The 25,088-nt window shown below is 38.4% G+C and overlaps 3 protein-coding genes and 2 pseudogenes across 3 annotated transcripts; 2 read left to right on the top strand and 3 right to left on the bottom strand.

The window, feature by feature from the left end:
• Nucleotides 1-551: 551 nt before the first annotated feature.
• On the bottom strand, nt 552-6,723 carry LOC120188162 (dirigent protein 17-like). Its single transcript, XM_039191678.1, has 2 exons — nt 6,336-6,723; nt 552-877 (listed from the first exon to the last, which is right to left on the bottom strand). Exons 1-2 carry the CDS (start codon nt 6,654-6,656, stop codon nt 680-682), a joined length of 519 nt encoding a protein of 172 aa, XP_039047609.1. The 5' UTR covers nt 6,657-6,723; the 3' UTR covers nt 552-679.
• LOC120188161 (E3 ubiquitin-protein ligase SGR9, amyloplastic-like) lies at nt 884-1,997 on the bottom strand. Its single transcript, XM_039191676.1, has one exon. It carries the CDS (start codon nt 1,961-1,963, stop codon nt 1,127-1,129), a length of 837 nt encoding a protein of 278 aa, XP_039047607.1. The 5' UTR covers nt 1,964-1,997; the 3' UTR covers nt 884-1,126.
• Nucleotides 6,724-7,173: 450 nt separating the features above from the next.
• Nucleotides 7,174-12,719, top strand: LOC120188241 (annotated as a pseudogene).
• Nucleotides 12,720-22,481: 9,762 nt separating this feature from the next.
• Nucleotides 22,482-22,665, bottom strand: LOC120188206 (annotated as a pseudogene).
• Nucleotides 22,666-24,339: 1,674 nt separating this feature from the next.
• Nucleotides 24,340-24,771, top strand: LOC120188242. Its single transcript, XM_039191730.1, has one exon. The coding sequence runs from the start codon at nt 24,340-24,342 to the stop codon at nt 24,769-24,771; it is 432 nt and encodes a 143-aa protein (XP_039047661.1).
• Nucleotides 24,772-25,088: the final 317 nt, after the last annotated feature.

The raw sequence follows: 25,088 nt of genomic DNA on the forward strand, positions 1-25,088 counted from the left end.
TTCCATGATATTTTAATATCTATGATACATGTAACAAAATTAGCCATTTAATTTTGTTTCATTAAGGTGGTTAATATCAGATCTAAGGTCATTATAACTATTAATAAATTATCAGTTTGCATAATACAATTGTCCATCATCATATTTGATTATGAAAATCATATCAATTGATGAATGAGAGCTCCAAGTAATCTCACGTTTTTAGAAGGTTTTTAAAGTTCTTGTTTAGTTAGTGTTATGGATAACAACGTTGGCCGAGTGTCAATTTTCCGGAGAATTACCATATTAACCGATCTCTAATTCCATTAACTTTTAACATGATTTTAAATTGAATGGATTGAATACAGCCTTGGTTGCAACTGGCATCCTAAAATGGCTTATTTTGTAAACACACAAACTTCGCATATTTTTTTTATCATCTTCTTGCTTTGGAAAATGAGTTCATTTTCTCTTCTTCAATTCATAGGGGGATACTTGGATGTTACCAATTTACTTGCTAAATGACTGTCATGAACTCATAAGATTAACCTCTTAAAATAGTCTTCAGATTCGTTGCAATAGGGGACATGGGGCCCCAGAACCCACCAAAGGAAAGATGATACAATTATAAAATAGTACATCACTGTTAACAAATTTGTACATCACAGAATGCTTCAAGTGCAAGTTCTGGTTTTCCACATTAGCATAAGAAATAAAAGCAAAGCAAAGAAATAAAGATGTGTGCAATATTGTGATGATTAAAGGGTCTGTAATTTCTTTCCCACATGCTTGTCCTTGTGAATTTCAGAGGCATCAGCTGCCCATCTATCTGATTCCTGTTCAACACCTTCAATGCTACTGTTTTCAAAGGAACTCCAATGTCTACAGGCAAAAGCACCTCTTCCAATTCCACCCTTTCAGTATACGTAAGCTATGCATATATTATATATGGATTGGTTTAGGATTATAAAATGATATCAAAATCGAATTCTGTAAGGCACTATGATATCTAAACGTAAACCACATGTGTCCTTATCATAAGAATAAGTGATCGCCTTCACCCAATTCCTCCCAGCCTTTCACCAAGTAAACCTCCCCCGACACGACACTCTGATTCTCCCACGTGTCGTTCGTTGCCAACATTTAATCACGACCATTCATCATCAAGACTTTTGCCACCGGCCTTGACCAGGACACCCCACAGCCTTTGGATCTCGCCGAATATATTGTCACAAGGAAGCTGAAACCTGCAGCAAGGGCAAGTGTTCCTCTTCTTCAGCCATGGCAATATGCACATCCAATGGAACAAATGCTGGCACGGCAACTTACACACCTCTCGTCCTTCTCTCATCTCCTCTTTGCATATCACGCACTCCACGCCACCGCCTCTCACCTCCACCGCCGGCAACGACACCACCGCTTCCGGTGATGCGGCCACCTCCTTCCCTTCTTTCCCACCGCATCCCATTATTCCTAGCAGCCTCTTACACCTCGTCACCATTTCGATATACGGGATCAAAGCAGCACCGTCGAAGATGCCAGTGATACCGGTGATCTTCAACGTGATGTTGGAGCATATACTAGCTAAGACTTGGCGCCATTCACCGTGCGGTCTCTCGAGTGCTTCCGGGTTATCATGGTATGCTTCACAAAGAAAGAGGAGGAGGAGGACGGCGTCAAGATCGCGGTGGTTTATGGTGGTGGAACGGTTTGACAGCCGTGGAGGTGGAGGCTGGAAGTAACAGGTGAGGTGATGGAGGGAAAAGAGGAGGTGGCGGGCGATGAGGAGGGTCTTTTGGGGGAGTGATAGAGTGTGGAGGCGGTGGAGGGTGAGAAAGAAGAGACAAGGGGAGGAGAGAAGGTGGCAAAGACGGCGGCGGTGATGGAAAGAAAGGGAGAAGATGGAGTAACTGAGATCTGAAAGCTGAGAAGGGCGGAGAGTGGAGATTGCCGCCATAATTGTCGTTTCTTCTTCCATCATCATATATGGGATCGTGTGCTGTGTAAACTCTCTTTAGAAATGCGTGGGAATTTTGATTACTGCGGCTTTTTATGTCAAAGTTTTGGCCCATCACGTCCCTTTTTGTAATTAACGTATTGAAAATACCCTTTAAATACACCATTAAAAATAAATAGAAAAATACCCTTTTTTATTAAGGGTTAGTTTGGTAATGTTGTCTAAACGTATTTTTATCTAAAAATCAGATTTAAAAGTAAAATTATTAAGAAACGAGTAAAATTTAAAGATAAAATTATTATCCAATTTTTTTTTTAAAATTCAATTATTTTATAAATTATGTATTAATTTTATACTAATTATGTTTTCTCCAGGAAAAAAACTTTTAAATTCATTTATATTTTTATTATAACTAGATTCGTCATTTATATTTTTTTATAATTTAATTGATATATTCTAATACATTGTTTAAAATATTCTATATTTTAAAATTTTCCTTGTTAATATGCAAATCTTACTCATCGAATTCATTTACCAACCATCTATTTCAATATATTTTTAAATAATTAAAAATATTAATCAATAAAAAATTTCATTAAATTGGATCATTTTGATAAAAAAAACATTTCAAATATGTTTAAAAAATTTATTGTCTCAATTAAATGGAATTAGAGTTAAAAATTAAACTCGTTACAAAATTATATAAGATTGAAATGAACTATGATGTAAAAATATATTAAACGTGATATAAATTGAAAATTTACATAAGATTATATAAATCATGACTCTAGCACTTATAAAATACATTTTTTTTATTAATTTAAGGTACTTACAAATGATAGTTTCTATTCTAACATATAAAATAATAATAGTAAATACAATAATAGTAATAATAATAGATCTACACATGTAGATTTGATTGGATTGGGAGGTTTGGGCAAGCATGTGTGTTTGGTACCGATAGGAGATGATGTGTAGCTAAGAACGTAGGGTTTTTTGTCCTAAAGTTTATGTCCTGTTGATACACCATCCACATCCCCATTTCTTTTCATTATCTATTCCTTCTTTCATGAGCAACAAAACAAGCACAAGAGGAAAATTGAAAATCTTCACCCATCCCATATCATCTAATTCCATCCTATTGTCTGTTAGCCGTGATTAGACCTATGATTTATCGAAATCAAGATTATTCGAAATTTGGATTTATCGAATATCATAAGATTATATGAATTAAAAAATCTTTTGTAATTGTGATTAAAAAATCAAATTGTATAACTGGATTATCAAATCATTCGATCTCGATTCAATTGATTTTGTAAATGTGATTTTAAATTCAACGTATTGAATACGACTTTGCATCCTAACATGGCTTATCGTGTAAACACACAAATTTCATATTTCTTTTTCATCATCTTCTTGCTTGGGAAAATGAGTCCATTTTCTCAGTCTTCAATGCATTGGGGGGAAATACTTGGATGTTACCAATTTACTTGCTGAATGACTGTCATGGACTCGTAAGATTAAACCCTTAAAATAGTGTCTATATTCGTTGCAATAGGAGACATGGGGCCCCAGAACCGACCAAAGGACAGAATGATACAATAAAAAAACACCATTTGTCAACAAATTTGTACATGATGGAATGCTTCAAGTGCAAGTTCTGGTTTTCCACTAGCATATGAGAAAAAAGAAGCAAAGCAAAGAATAAAGATGTGTGCAAGATGGTGATGATTAAAGGGGCTGTAATTTGTTTAAAGTAATGCCTCAGATCAGTTCCTAAAAGTTTAATTTGCAACAGAAAAAGCTTACAAGTGATTGTATTTTTAGCTGGGAGCCAACAAAGTGTCGATTTTTGCTGGGAATTAAAAGAGAAATGGGAATATAGGATCCAATGTACTCCACATCTTTAGCCACAGTACTCATTGTGTGGTCACTGATTCGCTGGAACATAACAATCTTTTCTTTTTGTCTGAGGGTGAATGCCATATTCGTTGGAGCTTCATCTACCTATCAGTATGTGCACAAGCAGTTGACAGTGTAGAGAGATCGAGCTGAATTATATAATACATTAAATTTACTTAAATATGATGTAAAATACATTCGAATTTGATATACAAAATCAAATTTATTAATAAAAAGAAATAATAGTTTAAATTTTATTAATTTAACTTCTCCATGGCAGCATATATGCTGCGACTAATATTGCTGTTCAGATGATCAAGCTCCTAAATTTTGATTGATCAAAAACCCTTTGCAGCCTAAGCAGAAGCAATAGGCCTTTTCTTATATATATATAAAAAAAACAAAGAAACAATAGATTTGAATCTTTAAATGGTGCCAAAATTTATACATGGATAAATTTTGTATTTAGTCATTCAACTTTCATTTTTTATGTTCTGATCCCTCAACTTTTAAAATTTCTAACTTTGTCACTTAACTTTAGAAGTTTTTTTTTGTCACTCAGCCTTTAATTGTTTAATGATAGTACCAAAACCATGTGTTTTGGACATTTCCTTTTATGAAACAAGTCTAATATTTTACCCTACTTCCTTGTAACCGAAACCCCTCTCTAATGTCATTCAACCTTCATTGGTCATCATTCACGATGTCACTAGTACCAAAAAAAAAATCCACTTTCTCCCTTTGTAATCTTAATCAGACATAATCTTCATTATCTGACTATTGTGAAATCAAGATATGTTGTTTTCCTCTTCTTATCGACCTCTCAACTGTATGAATTTAGAAGAAAGTACTTCAGTACCAAAAAATCAAAGGGAATCTGAAAATATGGACTTGAAAGAAAAGTTTCAGGGACTCATTGCATAAATTTATCCAGACAATTTAAGCCACATTAGATACTAAAGGGTAGAGTTAAAAAAAAGTTTCAAAACTTGAGTGGAAAATCAGAAAATTAAAACATTGGATGATTAAAATAAAAATAAAGTGAAAGTTAACTGAGACAATGTGTAATTTACCCTTTATATATTCTAATTTTATTACTATCAATAAAGGATTTAAATAGCGATTGCGGTTGCGTTTATCACGTTTGTGGACATAACATGCGCTATTGCGATAATTAAGGGTATCGCGGTCATATAATAGCAATATCATAAGGCACCGCTACCACTATAGCGCAATATAACGGTAGCAGACTGCTATTTAAATCCATGCTATCAATTTAAGATTGATTACTTGTTCATAGGATCGCGAAAATAAGCACCTGTGGTTTCCTCCGTTTACGTAAAGGTAGGAAGAGTGTATGGAGTCTGAGAGCATTGGGCCTAAAACAACGCGCTTGCGTTCCCTAGACAAACCCAAAATCCCCACTGCTTGAAATCAAAGAATTCTATGTACTCAATCCAAGATATTTTCAATTTGTAGAAGAGGTCCATAACAGATACATCAATGCACAGGTGAGCGGAGCATTAACATCTCTAGTCGAGTTCTCAACCGATGAATTTCCAGTCTAAAAAATAAGACCATTGGAAAAGTTGCATCTTTGGATCATCTTCAGTATCGTTCACTACCTCAACAACAATAGTAGAATCCAAACCCCTGGCTTGTATTGACTTGACTGTCCATGTTGGTGTGTCGGATTCATACTCGAACTAGACCCTGATTCAACAAAGATGCAAGTACAATCGTTTCAAGCTTTGGGGGTTTATGGAGTGATTTGGTTCTTTTGCTCTTCATTTTTCTTCAAATGAATGAGCCTACAAGGTGGGTGCTTTGCTATTGATACGAGATGTGGCGTTACAGGTTAAGAGTGTTGAAAGTCGGGAGTGATGGTTCTAGTGAGCTTAGAGAGGAACAGAAGATTCTAAGAGAATTTTGGAATGAAAAGTAAAGAGTTTTGAATCTTTTGGGTGATGAAGAGCATTTGAATATGTGAGAAGATAGATGTGGGTTGAATAAATGTCCTAATATGCATGGTTGGTGACAGTCATGGATATCCTTACTAATTCATGGCTGGCAGCATTCCATTAATGTTTTCAACAACTGAAAGGGTAAAATCTGGGAAATCAAAGCTACATTTTTTTTTTGGATAAGTAGAATCAAAGCTAAAATTATATTTCTGCAAACGTTCAGATTCCCAAACTACATTTCCCATGGGAAAAATGTTAAGATATCAATGCCTAAAAACATGTTACACAAATGGGAAGTAAGCTTCTAATTCTTTTCTTATACTACCATGCAAGGAAAGAATTCTCAGTTTCAGAATCACCTACCAATTTCTTGTTCATCAACGTACTCTAGTCTTCTTCCCCTTCTTTCCCACATGCTTGTCCATGTGAATTTCAGATTCTGGAAGCACCAGCTGCCCATCATTCTGGTTCTTGTCCAACACCTTCAATGCCACTGTTTTCAGAGGAACCCCAATGTCTACAGGAAAAAGCACCTCTTCCAATTCCACCCAATCAAGATCCTCAGAATCCCCATCTTCATACTCCACCCTATACCACCCAGTTTCCTTGTCGAATTGGATCACTCTCCCATGATAATATTTTCCCCCAAACAGTTTCCGAACTTCCCATCCTTCCAACCATTCGCCATACCCTTTCTCTTTCCGAGACCCGTCGTCTTCCTTGATGGAATTAGAGGGAACAAGGGTGCTGCAATTTGGGTCTATCTTAGGGACGCCATTGATAACAACAGCCGACTCTCCCCGAATTTCGTATACAACAGGCTCTGGTTCTCCCTCCTTGGATTTCTTTTCCATTTCAATTAGGGTTTAACGAAAGGAAACATGGAGGAGGATTTGAACTAATTTGAGAAAAGCGAAAAAAAAACACCTAATCTGCTTTCGAGAGTTTGAATTGCGAGTCCGAGGCTTCATGGGCTATGATTCTATACAGGGTTTTAAAAAATGATCCGCAACCGCGATTTCGGCTGCGATATAGCAGTTTCGCCACCGTCTGAGTTACCCGCGAAAGCCGCAATAGCGTCCGCGACAGCCACAATAGTGCCCGCGACGGTCGCAATCACAATAAATCCGAAATAACTAAAAACGCGATCGCGACCGCGATTTGAAACCCTGATTCTATACACCAAGCGCCAATGTAACTGTCACTGCTTTCCATTTAATGATGTGATTTTGAACTCAAATTTCACCTGTCGCATTTCAGCTTGTCCTATTGGATTTGTGCTTATTTAAAATTACGAATCTCTGAAATAGTATCTCCCCGAGATGTCTCAAAATACAAAACTTTCTTATTAGGGAAAGGTAGATTCTTCTTCTTCAACCACAAAATCTGTAAAGCAAGCTCTTAACATGAACATGAACATGAACATGAACATGGTGGATTTTCACTCTGAGTTTCACCTTTCAATGGATGAGGATTGGATGTTTGAGTTCTTAAAAGGCATGGTGAAGCCAGTGGCTTCCCTTGCTGTTGTTCTCATAGCCGTGATCTTATCTTTCATGCAAAATATGGGTTTGGAAAAAGAGATGGTTTATTCCATTTTCATAGCTTTTCTTTAGCTTTCTATTATTGGGTTTGTTCTTATTAGGTATGGCTCATAAATATATCGGTAAATATACCATGTTTTATTTATTATAAAAGGAGATGTAACCAAAACCTATGAGATATTAAATAAAAATTCTAGCGCCGCCTAGGGCACCAAGGACGTAAGTACATTGTTGAACCTCGTTAAAATTCTTGTGTTCTTTCCGTTTCTTTACCCGATTATTCAACAATTGGTATCATATGTCAGGAGCCAAATTCGAAGTTGCGAAATTCGATGGTCAGGGTAACTTCGGATTATAGCAAACAAGGGTGAAGGATCTGTTGGCGCAGCAAGGGATCCTGAAGGCTTTGCGACCTACAAAATCGGCGTCGATGGAGGAGGAAGATTGGGAAGAATTGCGGAAGGAACCATACAATTATGTTTGGCGGATGAGGTCATGTATCACGTCATGCATCTGTCGTCTCCAGATGAAATTTGGAAGAAGTTGGAAAGTCAGTTTATGTCCAATTCCTTTACGACTAAACTGTATCTAAAGCAGCGGCTGTATGGGCTGAAGATGCATGATGATCATGATTTGGCGCAACACGTGAATGTCTTCAATCAAATCATTTCTGATTTGGCTCGGCTTGATGTGAAAATTGAGGATGAAGACAAAACGATGATTATGTTGTGTTCGTTGCCTCCCTCTTACGAACACATGGTTACTACTCTTACATATGGGAAAGAGACTATCAAAGTTGAGAAGATTACTACAGCCTTGTTGGCTCACAACCAACGGAAGCAGAATGCAGGGGAAAGCTCTCAAGTTAATAGCTTATATGTCAAGGGTAATCGAGACTGTGGACGGAAACTAGAGAAGACAGGGTTTGGGAAGCAGAATTTCAGATCCAAATCTAGGGATAAGAAGACAATTCACTGTTACAAGTGCAAGGAGGTGAGACATGTGAAGCGAGACTGTCCAAAGTAAAAAAAACAGGCTGATGAGAAGCGTGATGACTCATCCAAGTCTGTGAATGTGGTTGAGGATGAAAATTCTGATTGCAGTGATGGTGATATGCTCTCTATTTCAACGACTCAACTGATAGATGCCTGGATTCTTGATTCTGGATGTTCTTATTACATCACGCCAAATAGAGAATGGTTTTCGACATACATGTCAATTAATTCTGGTTCTGTTTATTTGGTTGATTATCGATGTTTCAATATTGTTAGTATTGGTGATGTCAGAATTAAGATGTATGATGGTTTTGTTCGGACGTTGTGTGGTGTTTGGCATATCCCAGATTTGAAGAAGAATTTGATTTTTTTGGACACTTTGCACAAAAACGGTTTTATCCCTAAGGCTATTGAGGATAGGGAAACCATTCAGATTGTTAAAGGAGTTTTTATTATGATGAAAGGAAAGATGACTGCAGAGAATATTTACATATTGTTAGGGAGTACCGTTGTAGGTGGAGTTCATTCTATTGAGTCCAGTGATGATACTACCAAATTGTGGTATATGCATCTTGCTCATCTTAGTGAACGTGGTATGACTGAATTACATAAAAGAAATCTATTTCATGATATTAAAAGTTGTAAGCTCGATTTTTGCAAGTATTGCGTTCTTGGTAAACAGATTAAAGTTCGTTTCAAGACGGGGAAGAACACAACTGAAGGGATTCTTGATTATGTGCATTCTGATGTATGGGGGTCTTCCACGACATCATCTTTGGGTGGATCTAGGTATTATGTTACTTTTATTGATGATTTTTCAGGGAAAGTTTGGGTGTATTTTTTGAAACAGAAGTCTGACATTTTTTAGAAGTTCAAACTGTGGAAAGCTGAGGTAGAAAACCAAACAGGACGAAAAATCAAGTGTTTATAGACTGACAATAGTACGGAGTACAGAGATTCACAATTTCTAAACCTCTGTAAGGAGCATGGGATTAATAGAGATTTTACAGTGCGCAAGACACCACAACAGAATGATATTTCGGAACGGATGAACAGGTCGTTGAATGAAAGAGCTAGATGTTTGCGGTTGAATGCGGGCTTCCCAAACACTTCTGGGCTGAGGCTGTTAACATGGCGTGTTATCTTATCAATAGATTGCCAAGGGCTTCATTGGCTGGGAAAGTTGCAGAATAGGTATGGACTGGTCATGATGTTACTTTTGATCACTTACGGATTTTTGGTTGTCCTGCTTACGTGCATGTACTTGCTGATGAGAGATCCAAACTAGATGCAAAATTGAAGGAGTGCATTTTTCTGGGTTACAAGACAGGTGTCAAAGGATTCAATTTCTGGGATCCAGTTGTGAAGAAAATTGTGATCCGTAGAGATGTTGTTTTTTATGAACAACCCATGTTGCAGCAGAAGAAAGACACGAAAGTGGTGGATTTCTAGCAGTTTCCAGTTGAGAAAATAGAAACTTCTCAACCGACTTTTGGTGGTTCCTCTACGGTTTATTTGTAGGATTATAGCCTCGCCAGAGACAGGGTGAGACGGACGAATATAAAGCATCCGAACAGATTGAGTTTTGAAGACTTGGTCTCTTTTGCACTTACTGTTAGCAGTAATGATCTGATTACTTTTCATGATGATGTTACTAGTCAGGAAAATGACAAGTGGATGGCTGCCATGGTTGAGGAGATGGAGTCTTTGAATCACAATCGCACATGACAGTTAGTTCGTCTTCTTGAGGGTAAGAAGCCTATTGATTGCAAATGGGTGTATAAGAAGAAACCAGCTGTAACAGAAAAAGAGGGGTAGAAGTTCAAGGCTCGTTTGGTAGCAAAGGATTTTTCACAGTAGAAAGAAGTTGATTATAATGAAATTTTTTCTCTTGTGGTCATGCACAATTTAATCCGAGCAGTAGTTGCATTGGTGGCTAGTTGGGATTTGCATTTAGAGCAAATGGATGTTAAAACTGCTTTTTTGCATGTTGATTTAGAGGAACAGATCTACATGCAGTAGCCTGAAGGTTTCACTCAACCTGGAAACGAGCATTTAGTTTGCAGTTTGAAGAAATCTTTATACGGGTTGAAACAGTCTCCGAGACAATGGTACAAATGGTTTGACTCCTATATGATCAAGATTGGCTACAAGAGACGTGAGTATGATTGTTGTGTCTATTTTAAGAGCCTTGATGATGGTTATTTTATTTTTCTGTTATTGTATGTTGTTGATATGTTAATTAATGCGAAGAACATGGATGATGTTATCAGTTTGAAAACTTTATTGAGTCAGAAATTTGATATGAAAGATTTAGGTACTACAAAGAAAATTCTTGGAATGGAAATTTGCAGGGACAAAGACTCAAGGAAACTGTGACTATCTCAATGGGGTTATGTTGAGAAAATGTTAGAAAGGTTTGCGATGAGCAACGCAAAACCAGTGAGCACTCCATTGGCGAATCACTTTAAACTCTCATCAGAACAGTGCCCTAAGACAGATAAGGAAGCTGAAGATATGACAAAGGTTCCGTATTGTAATGTTGTTGGCTGCTTGATGTATGCAATGGTATGTACTCGTCCTGATTTAGCTCATGTTGTTAGTAAAGTTTGTTAGTACATGTCTAAACCTGGTAAGCAACATTGGGAAGCAGTCAAGTGGATCTTTAGGTACTTAAAGGGTACTGTGGGACATGGAATTGTTTTTGGTAGTCAGTGGGATAATCCTTTGGTTGTAGGATATGTGAATTCAGACTATGCGGGTGATTTGGATAATAGAAAATCTACAACAGGGTATGTCTTTACTCTTGGTGGAGGGCCTATTTGTTGGAAGCCAATTGTTCAATCAGTTATGTCATTATCTACAACTGAAACTGAATATATAGCAGTGGCTGAAGCTGCAAAAGAAGCTTTATGGATTACTGGTTTAGTGAAAGAGTTGGGTATTCAGCAAGGTGGAGTTAAGTTGCTTTGTGACAATCAAAATACTATTCACTTGGCTAAGAATTAGGTATATCATGCTAGAACTAAGCATATTGATGTAAGATTTCACAAGATCAGAGAGTTGATTGCATCTGGAGAGATTTTGTTTCAGAAGGTACATACTGATGAGAATGCCGCTGCTATTTTCACCAAGCCAGTTACGACAGACAAGTTCATGCATTACTTGGACTTGTTGAATGTCGAGTTGTTAAAGAAGTAAGGTAACCCAACCCACATTGAATGTTTCTTAAAGGGCAGGATATTCGCCAAGGTGGAGAGTTGTAAGGTATGACTATACTGATAAAGATAGAGTTATTTTTGTAAATATGTACCAGAGTTTATTTATTATAAAAGGCGATGTAACCAAAACCTATAAGAATGTTTTTGGATATTATACAGAATTCTTGGTTTCTTTTTGGGATTTGAATATTAAATTGTATGCTTTTGGAGTGTTTGAATCATATCAGAATGTTTTATTTGTTGTTTCAAATTTGGTTCAGAGATTTCTGCATACAGATAAGTTTATCTGATATGATCAAAACACAAAATAATTATGCATTGCATCCTATTCTATAAAAACAGAAAAGATAAAAATATATCCTAATTTATCTTTAGATGGATCTTGCTTATCAATGTTCTTGATTGCCTACAATGCTGGGACTTTGAATAGTTTCCACTAAATTTGACATTCGATCTTGGGTGCTTGGAAACATGGGTTGCAGGTTTCGGTTGCGGGATACACAGCCGGACAACGTGCTAAACATGTGCCTCGCTGGAAGTATGTTGCTGGAGTATCTATCATGGCAGGAACAACGTTGACAATGTTTGTTCTTGTTGTACTAATGTTTTCCCTTTCACTCCGAGATACATTATCCCCGTCGCCGGAATGATGGTCGGAAACGCTATGACAGTAACCTGAGTCACCATGAAAAAACTTCGAGATGATATCAAGATACAACTGAACCTTGTAAGTTCTAACTTTCATAGTACCGAATACCTGTCAATGGTACAACATTTCTTTGGCTTTTCAAAATCCGTACTCTGTTAATGAGTTTGTATCGGTTTTCCATCACCCTTGGCAGGTGTAGACAGCATTGGCGCTAGGGGCGACTCCGCGTCAAACAACGGTAGAACAAGTGAAAAGGGCTCTGGTTATTGCACTGTCTCTGGTGTTGGACAATGCGAAAACAGTGGGTCTTATCTTACTTCCAGGGGCGATGACGGGACTCATAATGGGAGGCGCTTCGCCATTAGAAGCAATTCAACTGCAGATAATTGTGATGAACATGCTAATAGGTGCCTCTACAGTTAGAAGCATCATGCCAACATACCTTTGTTGGCCTGCTTTCTTCACTAAAGCATACCAGTTGGAGACAAAGGTGTTCTCTTCTTATTAATGAAGAGTTCCTACATCCCCTTCAATAAATGGATTTTAACATGCGAAGCAATTCGACTGCAGATTGTTGTGATGAACATGCTAATGGGTGCCTCTACATTTTGGTGCTAAAGATGCACTTGGTTTTTTACTTAAAGGCTTGATACAAAAATAAGTGCCTTAAATGCTTGATACAAAAATAAGTGCCTAAACTTTGGTTGAAAAATATTTTAGTGCCTAAAATTTTTTTCATTAAAAATGTGTCTAACGTTGACTTTTAGGTGCCTTGATCGTAACGATGGTTAAATTTGACCGTTAAGTGACATGTATCACGTTCTGATAATTTTGAGAATTTATTTAAAAAATTTTAAAAAATAAAATATTTTTTATTAAAAAAACCTAACCCAACAGCTCACGTCTCCCCTCTCCCCTATCTCTTTTTCCCTTTCCCCTTTCCCTTTCTATGGTCGTCAATCGACCATCCGTGACCGTCACCACCACCTTCACCGACGTCGATCACTGATCAAACTTCCGTTAGCCTTTCGTCGTAAAGTGTCACCATTTGTCGTAGAGAAGCGTTCAAAGGTTTGTCGGATTTTAAGCCACCGTTATTATTTTTCGTCTATTCTGACGTCTATAAGCTACACCTCCACCACCGTTTGAATCGCCGTGCAATTCTGATCAAAACTCAAGTGTTCGGCGACGATGGTGGCCGGAGATGACCGACGACGGTTGGTAATGGGAGTTGAAATGAGATATTTTAAGTTTTTAGAGGCTTTTTTTAATTTCATTAAAAGTTTACGTTTTTTATAAATAAATTAAGTTTTTTAAGTTTTTTTTAAATAAAATTTTTATTATTAAAAAATGTAAAAAAATTAAAAATATAACAGTAGGCACGTAAAAGTGTAACTGAGAAAACGTTAGACACTTTTTTAACAAAAAAATCTTTTAGGTACCAAAACATTTTTCGAGATAATGTTTAGTATTAAGCTTTTCCTTTAATAGTTTCGGCCTAAATTGCACATAATTTACTAGAAAACAGTCTTAGGTGGCGTTTTGTTGGATGAAATCCCTCGGAATTGAGGGGAATTGGAATCCAATTCCACCACTTTCTCATGTTTGGTTCAAGTTTTCTAAGGGAATTGGAATCCCTCATGGCTTCAACTTTCCTCGTCAATCTTTTGGTAACTTATTCATATATTGAATAAAAATATTTTTTTATTATTTTGGGTCGGGTCAGGTTTCTAATTCATATATTCGGGTCGGGTCGGGTGAAACTTTATTTTGGTCGGGTCGGGTCGGTTTTTTTAAGTGTGATATTCGGGTCGGGTCGAGTTCGGGTTTAGGGTAAAAAATACCCGACCCGAAAATATATATAATTTTACCTTATATATTTAGGAATAATTATAATAATACCCCTTTATATATATTTTTTCCAATTAAGTCACTGTTTTTATTGAATAAAAATAAATTTTTATTATTTCGGGTCGGGTTGGATCGAATTTCTAATTCATATATTCAGGTCGGGTCGGGTGAAACTTTATTTTGTTCGGGTTGGGTCAGGTTTTTTAAGTGTGATATTCGGGTCGGGTCGGGTTTTTTTAAGTGTGATATTCGGGTCGGGTCGGGTTTTTTTAAGTGTGATATTCGGGTTGGGTCGGGTTTGGGTTTAGGGTGAAAAAACCAGACCGACCCGAAAAAAATAAATAATTTTACCTTATATATTTAAGAATAATTACAATAATACCCCTCTATATATAATTTTTTTTTCAATTAAGTCAATGTTTTTATTGAATAAAAATAATTTTTTTATTATTTTGTGTCGTGTCGGGTCGGGTTTCTAATCCATATATTGAATAAAAATAGTTTTTGGTATATGTTTTGGTAACTAATTAACATACTCCGATTGGAATGTATCGAAATATTGCTCTATCTTTTGGTAACTTATTAACATATTTTGATTGCGATGATTTTAACTTATGATGTTTATTAGCATGATTTTTATAATTTATTGAAATGAATAATCAATCAATAAAATGAAAATTTAATTTTTTTTAATTTTTTATAATATATTAATACATGTAAGTTGTAAAACAAACTAAAATAAAGAAAAAAAAACAAGAAGGGCAATTCTATCATTTTACATTAATGAAATCAAATTCATCTGACATGTCTGCGAACTAAACAAATATGAAATTGGATTCCAATTCCATTTCTTGCCAACCAAACAGAATATGGAATTGGATTCCAATTCCATTTCCTGCCAACCAAACAAAATATGGAATTGGATTCCAATTCCTGACAGATTCAAATTCCTTCACAGATTCCAATTCCCTCATAAACATTCCAGCGAACCAAACGCCACCTTATATTCTCTAGAATACAAAAGAAAAAAAAGGAGGGGCGGGGTTGGCTCTGTAAATAATCTATACTATATTCTTAAAATTAACGCGATAACAAAATTTGAACTGAAAATAAACAAAAAAAATTACAACAAAATTGAAGATGCGGGATCAAATCCCCATACCTCTCACATGCAAAGCGAACTGTTACGAAATTAGGCTTATTCCCCATACTTTGGGCTGTTTTGGGCCATATTTGGTCTTGGAGGTTCATAGAATAGTATAGATTACTCTAGAACCTTCAAGGCTTGTACATATGTAGAGTATTCTAGAACATGCTTGGATATATTAGAGCATTCTAGATATTATCTAGAGTATTCCATGTTAGGTAGAGAATTATGGAGAATTCTATAGAATCTCTCCCAACTGTAGGATCAAGTCAATCTCCACCGTCCATTGAGGAGGTGGGATGCTATAAATAGGTGTAGGATTCTCATTTGCATATTCATATAAGAGTTGTAAGCACTCAAGAATATAAACAAGCTTTCCCACAAAGTCTCTTTACTTGTCTTTTTCGTTTCCTTGCCAACACTTTCCTACACTAGCACGAGTTTGAGTGAGGCTAACTTAGCTATCGCGATGGGCGAAAACAAGCTAAGGCCTCATGAGACTTATTGAGAGATTAAGTCTATGATAGTTGGTATCAGAGCCAGGTTAAGGCATCAATATCGTGCACGTGTCTTGTAGGAATGGTCGGGAACTCGAATGAATCAACTGTTACTGAGGAACGTGGGAGAGAAGCTGCACCTGCCAATACAAGGAAGAAGAGGGACCAGAGTAAAGCTCGCGAGGAAGCTCCCTTAGAACCAGTGGTGGCGGAGTTTGGCGAGAGACTGAAGAGGGTCCAACACGACTTCAAGATGCTGGAAGACCATGTATTGGAGCAAGTTGACGCGCTAAAGGGGAGTGCCGAGGAGACCAGCAACGAGGTAGAAGCTCGGTTCGTACGGCTAGAGGATATGATCCAAGTCTTACGCGAAAGCATCGAGGGGATGCGGGAGGACATGGCGCTCTGCAAGAGGGCTACCGTTAGCGGGGGTGCTAACATCACCGTCTCCACCCCGAGGGTCGAGTGCCCCAAGCCGTAAGGGTTTAACGGGGCAAGGGACGCCAAGGAAGTCGAAAACTATCTATGGCGGATGGAGCAATACTTCGAGGGAATCGGCCTTAACGACGAGGCCGCCAAGGTAAAGACTGCTGCCTTATATCTTTCAAATACTGCTATGTTAAGGTGGCGTAGGAAACATGCCGACATAAAGCAAGGGGCTTGTCGGTTAAATACGTGGGATGAGTTTAAGAAAGAACTCAAGAAACATTTTTATCCCGAGAATGTGGTATCACAAGAAATTGCGGGAGTTGAAGCAACGGGGTGCTATGCTGGACTATGTAAAAGAATTCACAACCCTTATGCTTCAAATTCCCAATATGTCTGAAGATGATCTCTTGTTTTATTTCATTGATGTACTACAAGGATGGGCCAAGCAAGAGATACATCGTCGGGACGTTAGAACGGTTGATGAGGCCATTGCCATCGTCGAGTCAATCGTCGATTTCCATCCCTACTCCCACACCAATGCGGCGAAGAATAAAGATAAATACCCAACCAAAGGTGGGGGAGAACGGTGGGAGAATAACCAAGGCAACCGAGACCGAGATCACCAAAAGTCACAAGCTAAAGAGGCAGATCGAGATCGACGTCCGGGCCGAAGGGACTACGAAGAGAAGAAAAAGGCCTTCGTTCATAAAGGGGGATGTTTCTTGTGTAAAGGGCTGTATTCGATGAGTAGCTGTCCCAAACTTGGTTCACTTTTCGCCATCGTCGATTGTCAAGACACAGAGTCTCAAGCAGAGATGGGGTCGCTTCAAATTCTAAATGCCTTGAAAGCCAAGTCGTTGACACCAATACCGAATAATGGGCTCATGTATGTGGAAGCGGTAATCAACGAAAAGCCGACAAGAGCTATGGTAGACACGGGGTCTACCCACAACTTCGTGTCTAAAGATGAAGCCAACCGTTTGGGATTAAAATACACTATGAGCACAGAATGGCTCAAGACGGTAAATGCACGAGCAGTACCACTCTACGGCGTGGCACGAGGGGTCGAGCTACGCTTAGGCACTTGGAAGGGCCAAGTGAACTTTTCATTCGTTCTCATGGATGACTTCAAGGTTGTTTTGGGGTTGGACTTTCTGCGACAGGTAACTGCTATCCCTATGTCTTCCTTTAGTTCAGTTTGCATATTGGAAAAAGGGTCTCTCTGCATGATCCCCATGGTCGAGGCATCAAAAGAGCAAGGCCAAGACGCCAAACAACTCTCGGCCATACAACTTGGTAAAGGCATCAAGAAAGGGGACATGACTTATTTGGCCATGCTAAAGGAAGATAACGAGATTGAGAAAACGGATGACCTACCACCGATCATCTGCGAAGTCTTAGAGGAGAACAAGGACGTGATGCCGCCCGAGTTACCAAATAAACTTCCACCAAGGCACGAGGTGGATCATAAGATCGAGTCGAAACCCGGTGCCAAGCTGCCTGCCCTGGCACCATACCGAATGGCCCCACCCGAACTTGAGGAACTTCAAAGGCAACTCAAGGAGCTACTTGACACAGGAAAAATTCGACCTTCGAAGGCACCGTATGGCGTACTGGTACTCTTCCAGAAGAAGCACGATGGGTTGTTGCGCATGTGTGTCGACTACCGGGCGCTTAATAAGGTAACAATTAAGAATCGCTACCCGATTCCTTTGATTGCTGATTTATTTTATTGACTTGGAGGAGCCAAAGTGTACACGAAAATGGACTTACAAAAAGGCTACTACCAAGTCCAAATTACCGAAGGTGACGAGCCAAAGACCGCATGCATCACCCGATACGGATCGTATGAGTGGTTGGTCATGCCCTTTGGTCTAACTAATGCACCGACGACGTTTTGCACGCTCATGAACAAGCTCTTCCAACCGTACATGGACCAGTACATGGTGGTATACTTGGACGATATCGTGGTATACAGTAACTCCATTGAGGAACATGTAGACCACTTGAGGACTGTGTTCAAGATACTTCGAGAGAACGAGCTATACGTAAAGAAAGAAAAGTACACGTTTACCACCGCAGAAATACACTTCCTTGGATATGTAATCGGCCATGGAAAGATACTAATGGATGTGAGCAAGATCAAGGCCATAACCGAGTGGGAGCAGCCGACCAAGGTGAGTGAACTGAGGTCCTTCCTTGGTCTAGTAAATTATTATCGTCGGTTTATACAGGGTTACTCGACGTGAGCATCATTATTGACGGACCTACTCAAGAAGGGGAAGACGTGGGAGTGGTCCAAACAATGTCAGAAGGCCTTTGAGGACCTGAAGGCAGTAGTGAGCCAAGAACTTGTCTTAGCCTTACCCAACTTTACCAAACCGTTCGAGGTTCACACTGATGCATCCAACTTCGCTATCGAGGGAGTACTAATGCAAGAGGGACATCCGATAGTATTTGAGAGTCGTAAGCTGAACGACACCGAGAGGTGATACACGGTGCAAGAGAAGGAAATGACGGCTATCATACATTGCTTGCGGGTATGAAGACATTACTTACTCGGCGCACACTTCACCATCAAAACCGACAACGTGGCGATGAGTTACTTTCAGACCCAGAAGAAGCTGTCACCTAAACAAACAAGGTGGCAGGACTTCCTAACCGAGTTCGACTACAAGTTGGAATACAAGCTGGGCAAAGCCAACGTCGTAATTGATGCCTTAAGTCGAAAGACGGAGCTCGCCACGATCTCTCTAGCCAAGGGAACTGTGTTGGAGCGCATCAAGGAGGGCATTGAACAAGATCCAATGGCAAGAGAATTGATAAAGTTAGCTGGAGAAGGTAAAACCTAACAGTTTTGGGTAGAGGACAGCCTACTCTACACCAAGGGACGGTGAATCTTTGTTCCAAAGTGGGACAACTTAAGGCGAGATCTTATTAAAGAGTGCCATGACACCAAGTGGGCCGACCATCCGGGCCAAAAGCGCACTATAGCATTACTAGAAACATCATACTTTTGGCCTCAGATGAAGGATAGTGTAGAGCTTTATGTGAATACTTGTCTTGTGTGCCAACAAGACAAAGTGGAGAACCGAAAGTCGACGGGATTACTCAAACCTTTACCAGTTCCCCAAATACCATGGGATTCGATCACATTAGATTTCATTAGTGCATTACCCAAGTCCGAGGGATACGGGTTGATCATGGTCATCGTGGACTGATTTTCTAAGTATGGAACCTTTATACCATGCCCCAAGGATTACACTGCTGAGGAGGCTGCGCGAGCGTTATTCAAGAACGTCGTGAAGCATTGGGGCTTACCAAGGATCATCATCAGTGATTGAGATCCTCGATTCACTGGACGCCTATGGACGTAATTGTTCAAGCTCCTTGGCACCGAGTTAAATTTCTCCACTAGTTTTCACCCTTAAACTAATGGGCAGACCGAACGGGTGAACACTTTATTGGAGTGTTATTTGTAGCACTTCGTAAGTGCTAACCAGTGAGATTGGGCAAAGTTGTTAGACGTCGCCCAATTCTCTTATAACCTGCACCGGAGTGAAGCCACATGCCGGAGTCCATTTGAGCTTGCGACCGGTCAATAACCGCTCATGCCACACACATTGACAACGCCACTTGACGGGGGTAAAAGTCCCGGAGCAGCCAAGATGGCCAAGTCATGGGAGAAGAACGCCGACAACGCCCGCGCATGCTTGGAGAAAGCTAGGAAAAAGATGAAGAAGTGGGCGGACGAAAAGAGGTGACATCGAGAATTCACCGTTCCTTGTGAAGCTTTTGCCACAACAGTTCAAAGTAACCCGAAGCGTTCACAAAGGACTAATACAAAGATATGAGGGATCGTTCCAGGTACTTTCCAAGGTAGGTAAAGTGTCTTATCGGTTGGACTTGCCAATTACACTCAAGATTCATCCGGTCTTCCATGTAAGCATGCTCAAGCCATATCATGCCGATAATGAAGGCCCAAGCTGAGGGTATTCACATCGAGCACCTACCGTAGTAACCAAGTCTTACGATAAAGAGGTTGAAACGGTGCTTACAAGGAGGACGGTCCGCAAGAGAGGAGTCCCACCGCGTACCGAGTATTTAATCAAGTGGAAAGGACTACCGGAGTCCGAGGCAACATGGGAACTAGCCGAAGACTTATGCAGTTCGAAGAACATCTCAAAGAGTACGAGGCGACGAGGACGACGCCGAAATAGGTGGGGGAAGATGTCACGAAATTGGGCTTCTTCCCCACACTTTGGGCTGTTTTAGACCATATTTGGTCTTGGAGGTTGATAGAATAGTATAGATTACTCTAGAAGCTTCAAGGCTTATACATATGTAGAGTATTCTAGAACATGCTTGGACATATTAGAGCATTCTAGATATTATCTAGAGTATTCCATGTTAGGTAGAGAATTATGAAGAATTCTAGAGAATCTCTCCCAACCGTAGGATCAAGTCAATCTCCATCATCCATTGAGGAGGTAGGATGCTATAAATAGGTGTAGGATTCTCATTTGCAAATCCATCCAAGAGTTGTAAGCACTCAACCATATAAACAAGCTTTCCCATAAAGTCTCTTTACTTGTCTTCTTCGTTTCCTTTCCAACACTTTCCCACACTAGCACGAGTTTGAGTGAGGTTGACTTAGTTATCGCGAGGGGCGAAAAGAAGCTAAGGCCGCACGAGGCTTATTGATAGATTAAGTCCGTGACAGAACGCTCTACCATTTGAGCTACACCCCTTTAGTAAATTTCTTTAAATTACATATATTAGTCACTCTTACTATTGCTAAGCAAATTATATTCGGAATCAAACAGAATAAAAACAGCATTAGCCTATACACTCTTTGCCTAAACACACACACACCCCATTATATAAATGTATATAATCTTTCTTTGCAATCAAAGCTTCTTTGAAGCTCACAAAAAACCTTTGAAGAAAATGAGCTCCGTCTGCATGTCTACTTGTTTGACTGATGCTAGAGACCCTCGGGTGCCATTAAGGGAAACATATATGAATCTCTACAAGTGGCCTGAGTCGGATGCTGAGTTCGTGAGCCCAATGAGCTCACGTGCCACCATGCACGGCGATGTTTCGTGTAGGCAGATTAAGGAGGTATTATATGTTTTCCGGGAGAGAAACTGTGGTTAAGAATATCGTGAATTTTATATTCTTCGTTCATTCATCTTTTCTTCTGCTTCATTATTCACATAACATCATTTATTCATCTTTATTTTTCTTCTTAAAAGCTAACTTGTTAGACTTCTAGCTTTACGGGTGCATCTGAAGTTCGTTTGAGGAAGAAAACACCTTCCATATGGTATATGGAAAGCAAGGAAGTTAAGCGGCTCTCCCCATATTTTCTACATGAAATGTTTTCTATATAGAATAAGCAACATGCATGTACGGAGGTAGGCGTGAGCAAAACTCGACTCAAAATTTTCAAACTGAAGTCGAGTTATAAAATAGAACTCGAATATTAATTCGAATAATTCAAAACTTTTAGTAATTAGAGGATTTGTTTTCAAGTTTAAGCAGAGTCTTTCAATTCTGTATGAACATGTATATCACATATGAAAAAAATGTAAATAAATATATATTATATATGTTTATAGAAAACGGTTTAAATTGGAAGCAAATAGTACCATGATATTATATATATTTATAATTAAATTTAAACATAAACTCGAATAACCCGATTTGATTCGAATTTGACTCGAAAAAATTTCAAATAAAATTTAAGTTGTAAAATAGGACTCATCAATTCGAACAATTCAAAAAAATTTGACTCGGCTCGATCGAATACTCACTCTTAACAGAGGCACGTTGTAGTGGGAGGGGTCATGGCCAATTAATGATTTAATTACATTTTAAGCTATGATAGTTTTGAAACCATTACAATTAAGCTCTTGCATCTTTAAAAACAACTGATTTAATTATATTTTAAAATTATGTCGATTTTAAAATTAATAAGGTTAAAACTTGGCCCTCATTTTTTTCCGGTTGAATTACTTTTAAAGAAATAATTTTAAAATTAGTGGAATTAAATCTTCATTCTCTTAATTTTTATGATTTAATTACTATTTAGAACCCTGTTCATTTCAAAACAAGCAATTTACGCCTCATAATTCAATCTTGACAGCATACGCTTTTTTGGTATTAGCCAAATAGCTGCAAAGTTGGGTTCATTAACAGAACTATTACCGGCTAGAATATCAACACTTTCTTGAAGGGCATGTCAATCATCTTTCCTTATAGTTGAAAGAAATCTTTAGTCCCTATTTCATCTTCATCATGTTATATGAGCATAAACCCGAAAGAAGGGAAGGATTACTGATTAGTTGTAGTAGACCTCGAGGCCTATGCCATCGTGAATCTCGTAGAGGATTATGTGGTCCTTGTAAATGCCACGGTGCACCACTTTTGGATTCAAACAGGTTACTATCACCGATGGTGTCGTCCTCGTTGCACTTCACCCGCACCTTCTTCCCCAGCATGTCGTTCAACACCACCTCTCTCATCTTTTTTTTTTCAAACACAAACCATTAGTGTTTGCCCCTAGGTCATTTCACCCATCAACATCCACTCTGTACCAACAACTACCAGAGAAGAGATCATCTCCCCAGTAGCCACCACAAGAAGCGTCATATGCAGATTGCCTCTCATGTTGTACCTGATAATTAGCCGTCTTTTGCCACGGAGAATCAAGATAAAAGTGGCGCGTATTGAACAACAAAGCTGGTTCTTCACTAGTACCAGTAATAACGGTAATTATAAATGACGGAGGTGGTTCTTCACCAGAGCATCCTATGCAAAAAATATCCGATCAACAAATTACACCAACTAGCAGTTACAAAAGGGATGTTTGGAATTCTATTTATAAATATAAGTTGAAGCATTAAAAAGACAAGGGTTATAGCTCAAATGATAGAGCGTTCGTTTTGCATGCGAGAGGCACGGGGGATCGCACGGGCTCCATTAAATTCTACTTACTTTGGCATGACTTCTTTTTCCCTTTTGTATTCGCAGAGAATATATATATTATATGTCACTTTTCTAGAAAGACTGCAAAGGTAGAGAAATAGAGGATAACATTGGAGGTCAAAGGTAGAATTCATAGATTAAGAATACTATTTCATTTTTGTTTTATTTGACTCACCATCCTTTTCTTTTTCTTTTTGGGGGTTTTATTACACATTCAACCGCTAGCTAGTTCACATTGAAGCTCCTTACCTATGCTCGAACTTGCCAGAATAAAATCAGTGTAAGGGCCATTTCGGTCAAATAAAATAGGGTTAAAAGACTTAAAGTACACAAATGGTCCTAATTATATAGGGTATTATTTTACTGAGTACATCTATTATTAAAAGTTATGGAATTGTCCTTCAACTATAGAATGCTTTTTAAGTTTTCTGACTATTAAAAGTTATAAAATGATCACTTGATTATTTATATGTTTTAAACTCGTTCTTTCCCTTAAAAAATGATGGGCATCTGCGCTGGACGTTAACCTGATGGTTGGGATATGATAAAATTGTATTTTAGTGACGTCTATCAGCACCATCGTTGCTTTCAAGAACTGACTCGATGGCATAATGTTTCAAGCTCTGACTTGACGACATATGTAAACGAAGACTTGATCCAAAAAATACAGCTTAAACGGTTCTGTGATCAGATTTTATCATATCCCAATGGTTAACGTCAAGCTAAAATGACCGTCAATTTTTTAACAGAAAAAGACGAGTTTGAAATATATGAATATGTGGATGACCATTTTGTAACTTTTAATTGTCTGATGAATCAACAAAGCAACACCCTATAATCATAGATTATTTTATAACTTTTAATATTTGTTGGAGGACTCACCAAAATAATGCATTATAATCATAAGACAGTTCTGTAACTTTTAATGATCAGAGAACTTAACAAAGCAACACCCAATAATCTAGGGACCATTATGTACTTTACCCAATAAAATAAAAAAGAGCAGCCTATCTATTATTTGCCTAAACACGACCACCATTACTAAAAGAAAACATTCATTCACTGCTATAAATAATAATCCCATTTTCAACCAACTGTAACCATCCCCATCATCTCCCTCTCTTTTCATTGTATATATAACCTGTCCTTGCAACCTAAACTTTGTTCAAACTTACAAAACTCCCCCGAAAAGGAAAAGCCCTTTGAATAAAATGAGATCTGTTTGCATTTCCAGTTGTTTGACGGACGCTAGAGACACTCGGGTACCATTTAGGGCTACATATGTGAATCTCTACGAGTGGCCCGAGTCGGATGCTGAGTTCTTGAGGTCAAGGAGCTCGCGCACCACCGTGGATGGTGGATATAGTAGAGTGGTGGATGGTGTGTCGTGTAGGCAGATGTATCTGAGGAGCTATAGGTTTTCAAGGAAAGAAATTGTGGCTGAAAAGAGTTTGAAATACTTTGGGAGAGCTAAAGAGAAAATGGGGAAGAGGTGGAAGAAGAGCATACAAAGGAGACGTATGAGGAGAAGGAAGTGTTTGGTTTGGAGGAAAATTAAGGTTGCATTGTTTAGGTTTTTCAATAACCTGCTTGCTTGCTCTGCTTCTGTAGATGTTGTTGATCAAAGGGGTGTTTTCTTCTGATTTTGTTTTCTTCTGATTCTCTTTTACTTAGCATCTGATGCTAACTTTATGATTGTGTTTGTTTTGTTTTTAGTAATATTATATTTGTAACATCCCAAATTACGGGTTAGTGATTAAATTGTAAAATTTTGGAATTTGGTGATTAAAGTAGAATAGTTCAATAGTTCAATGATTTATTCAGAAATATTTCCGGAAAGTTATTAGTAATTATCAAAGGAATTAAAGGGCAAAATGATCATTTGACAAGAAATATATTCCCCCCTTTTATATGAATGATTCACGTGGGGTGGGGGAGTTATCTACAAACTCTTGTCCCT

This window comes from Hibiscus syriacus, unplaced genomic scaffold (genome assembly GCF_006381635.1).
Source record: "Hibiscus syriacus cultivar Baekdansim isolate YM2019G1 unplaced genomic scaffold, ASM638163v2 tig00116939_pilon, whole genome shotgun sequence".
Taxonomy (NCBI): Eukaryota; Viridiplantae; Streptophyta; class Magnoliopsida; order Malvales; family Malvaceae; genus Hibiscus; species Hibiscus syriacus.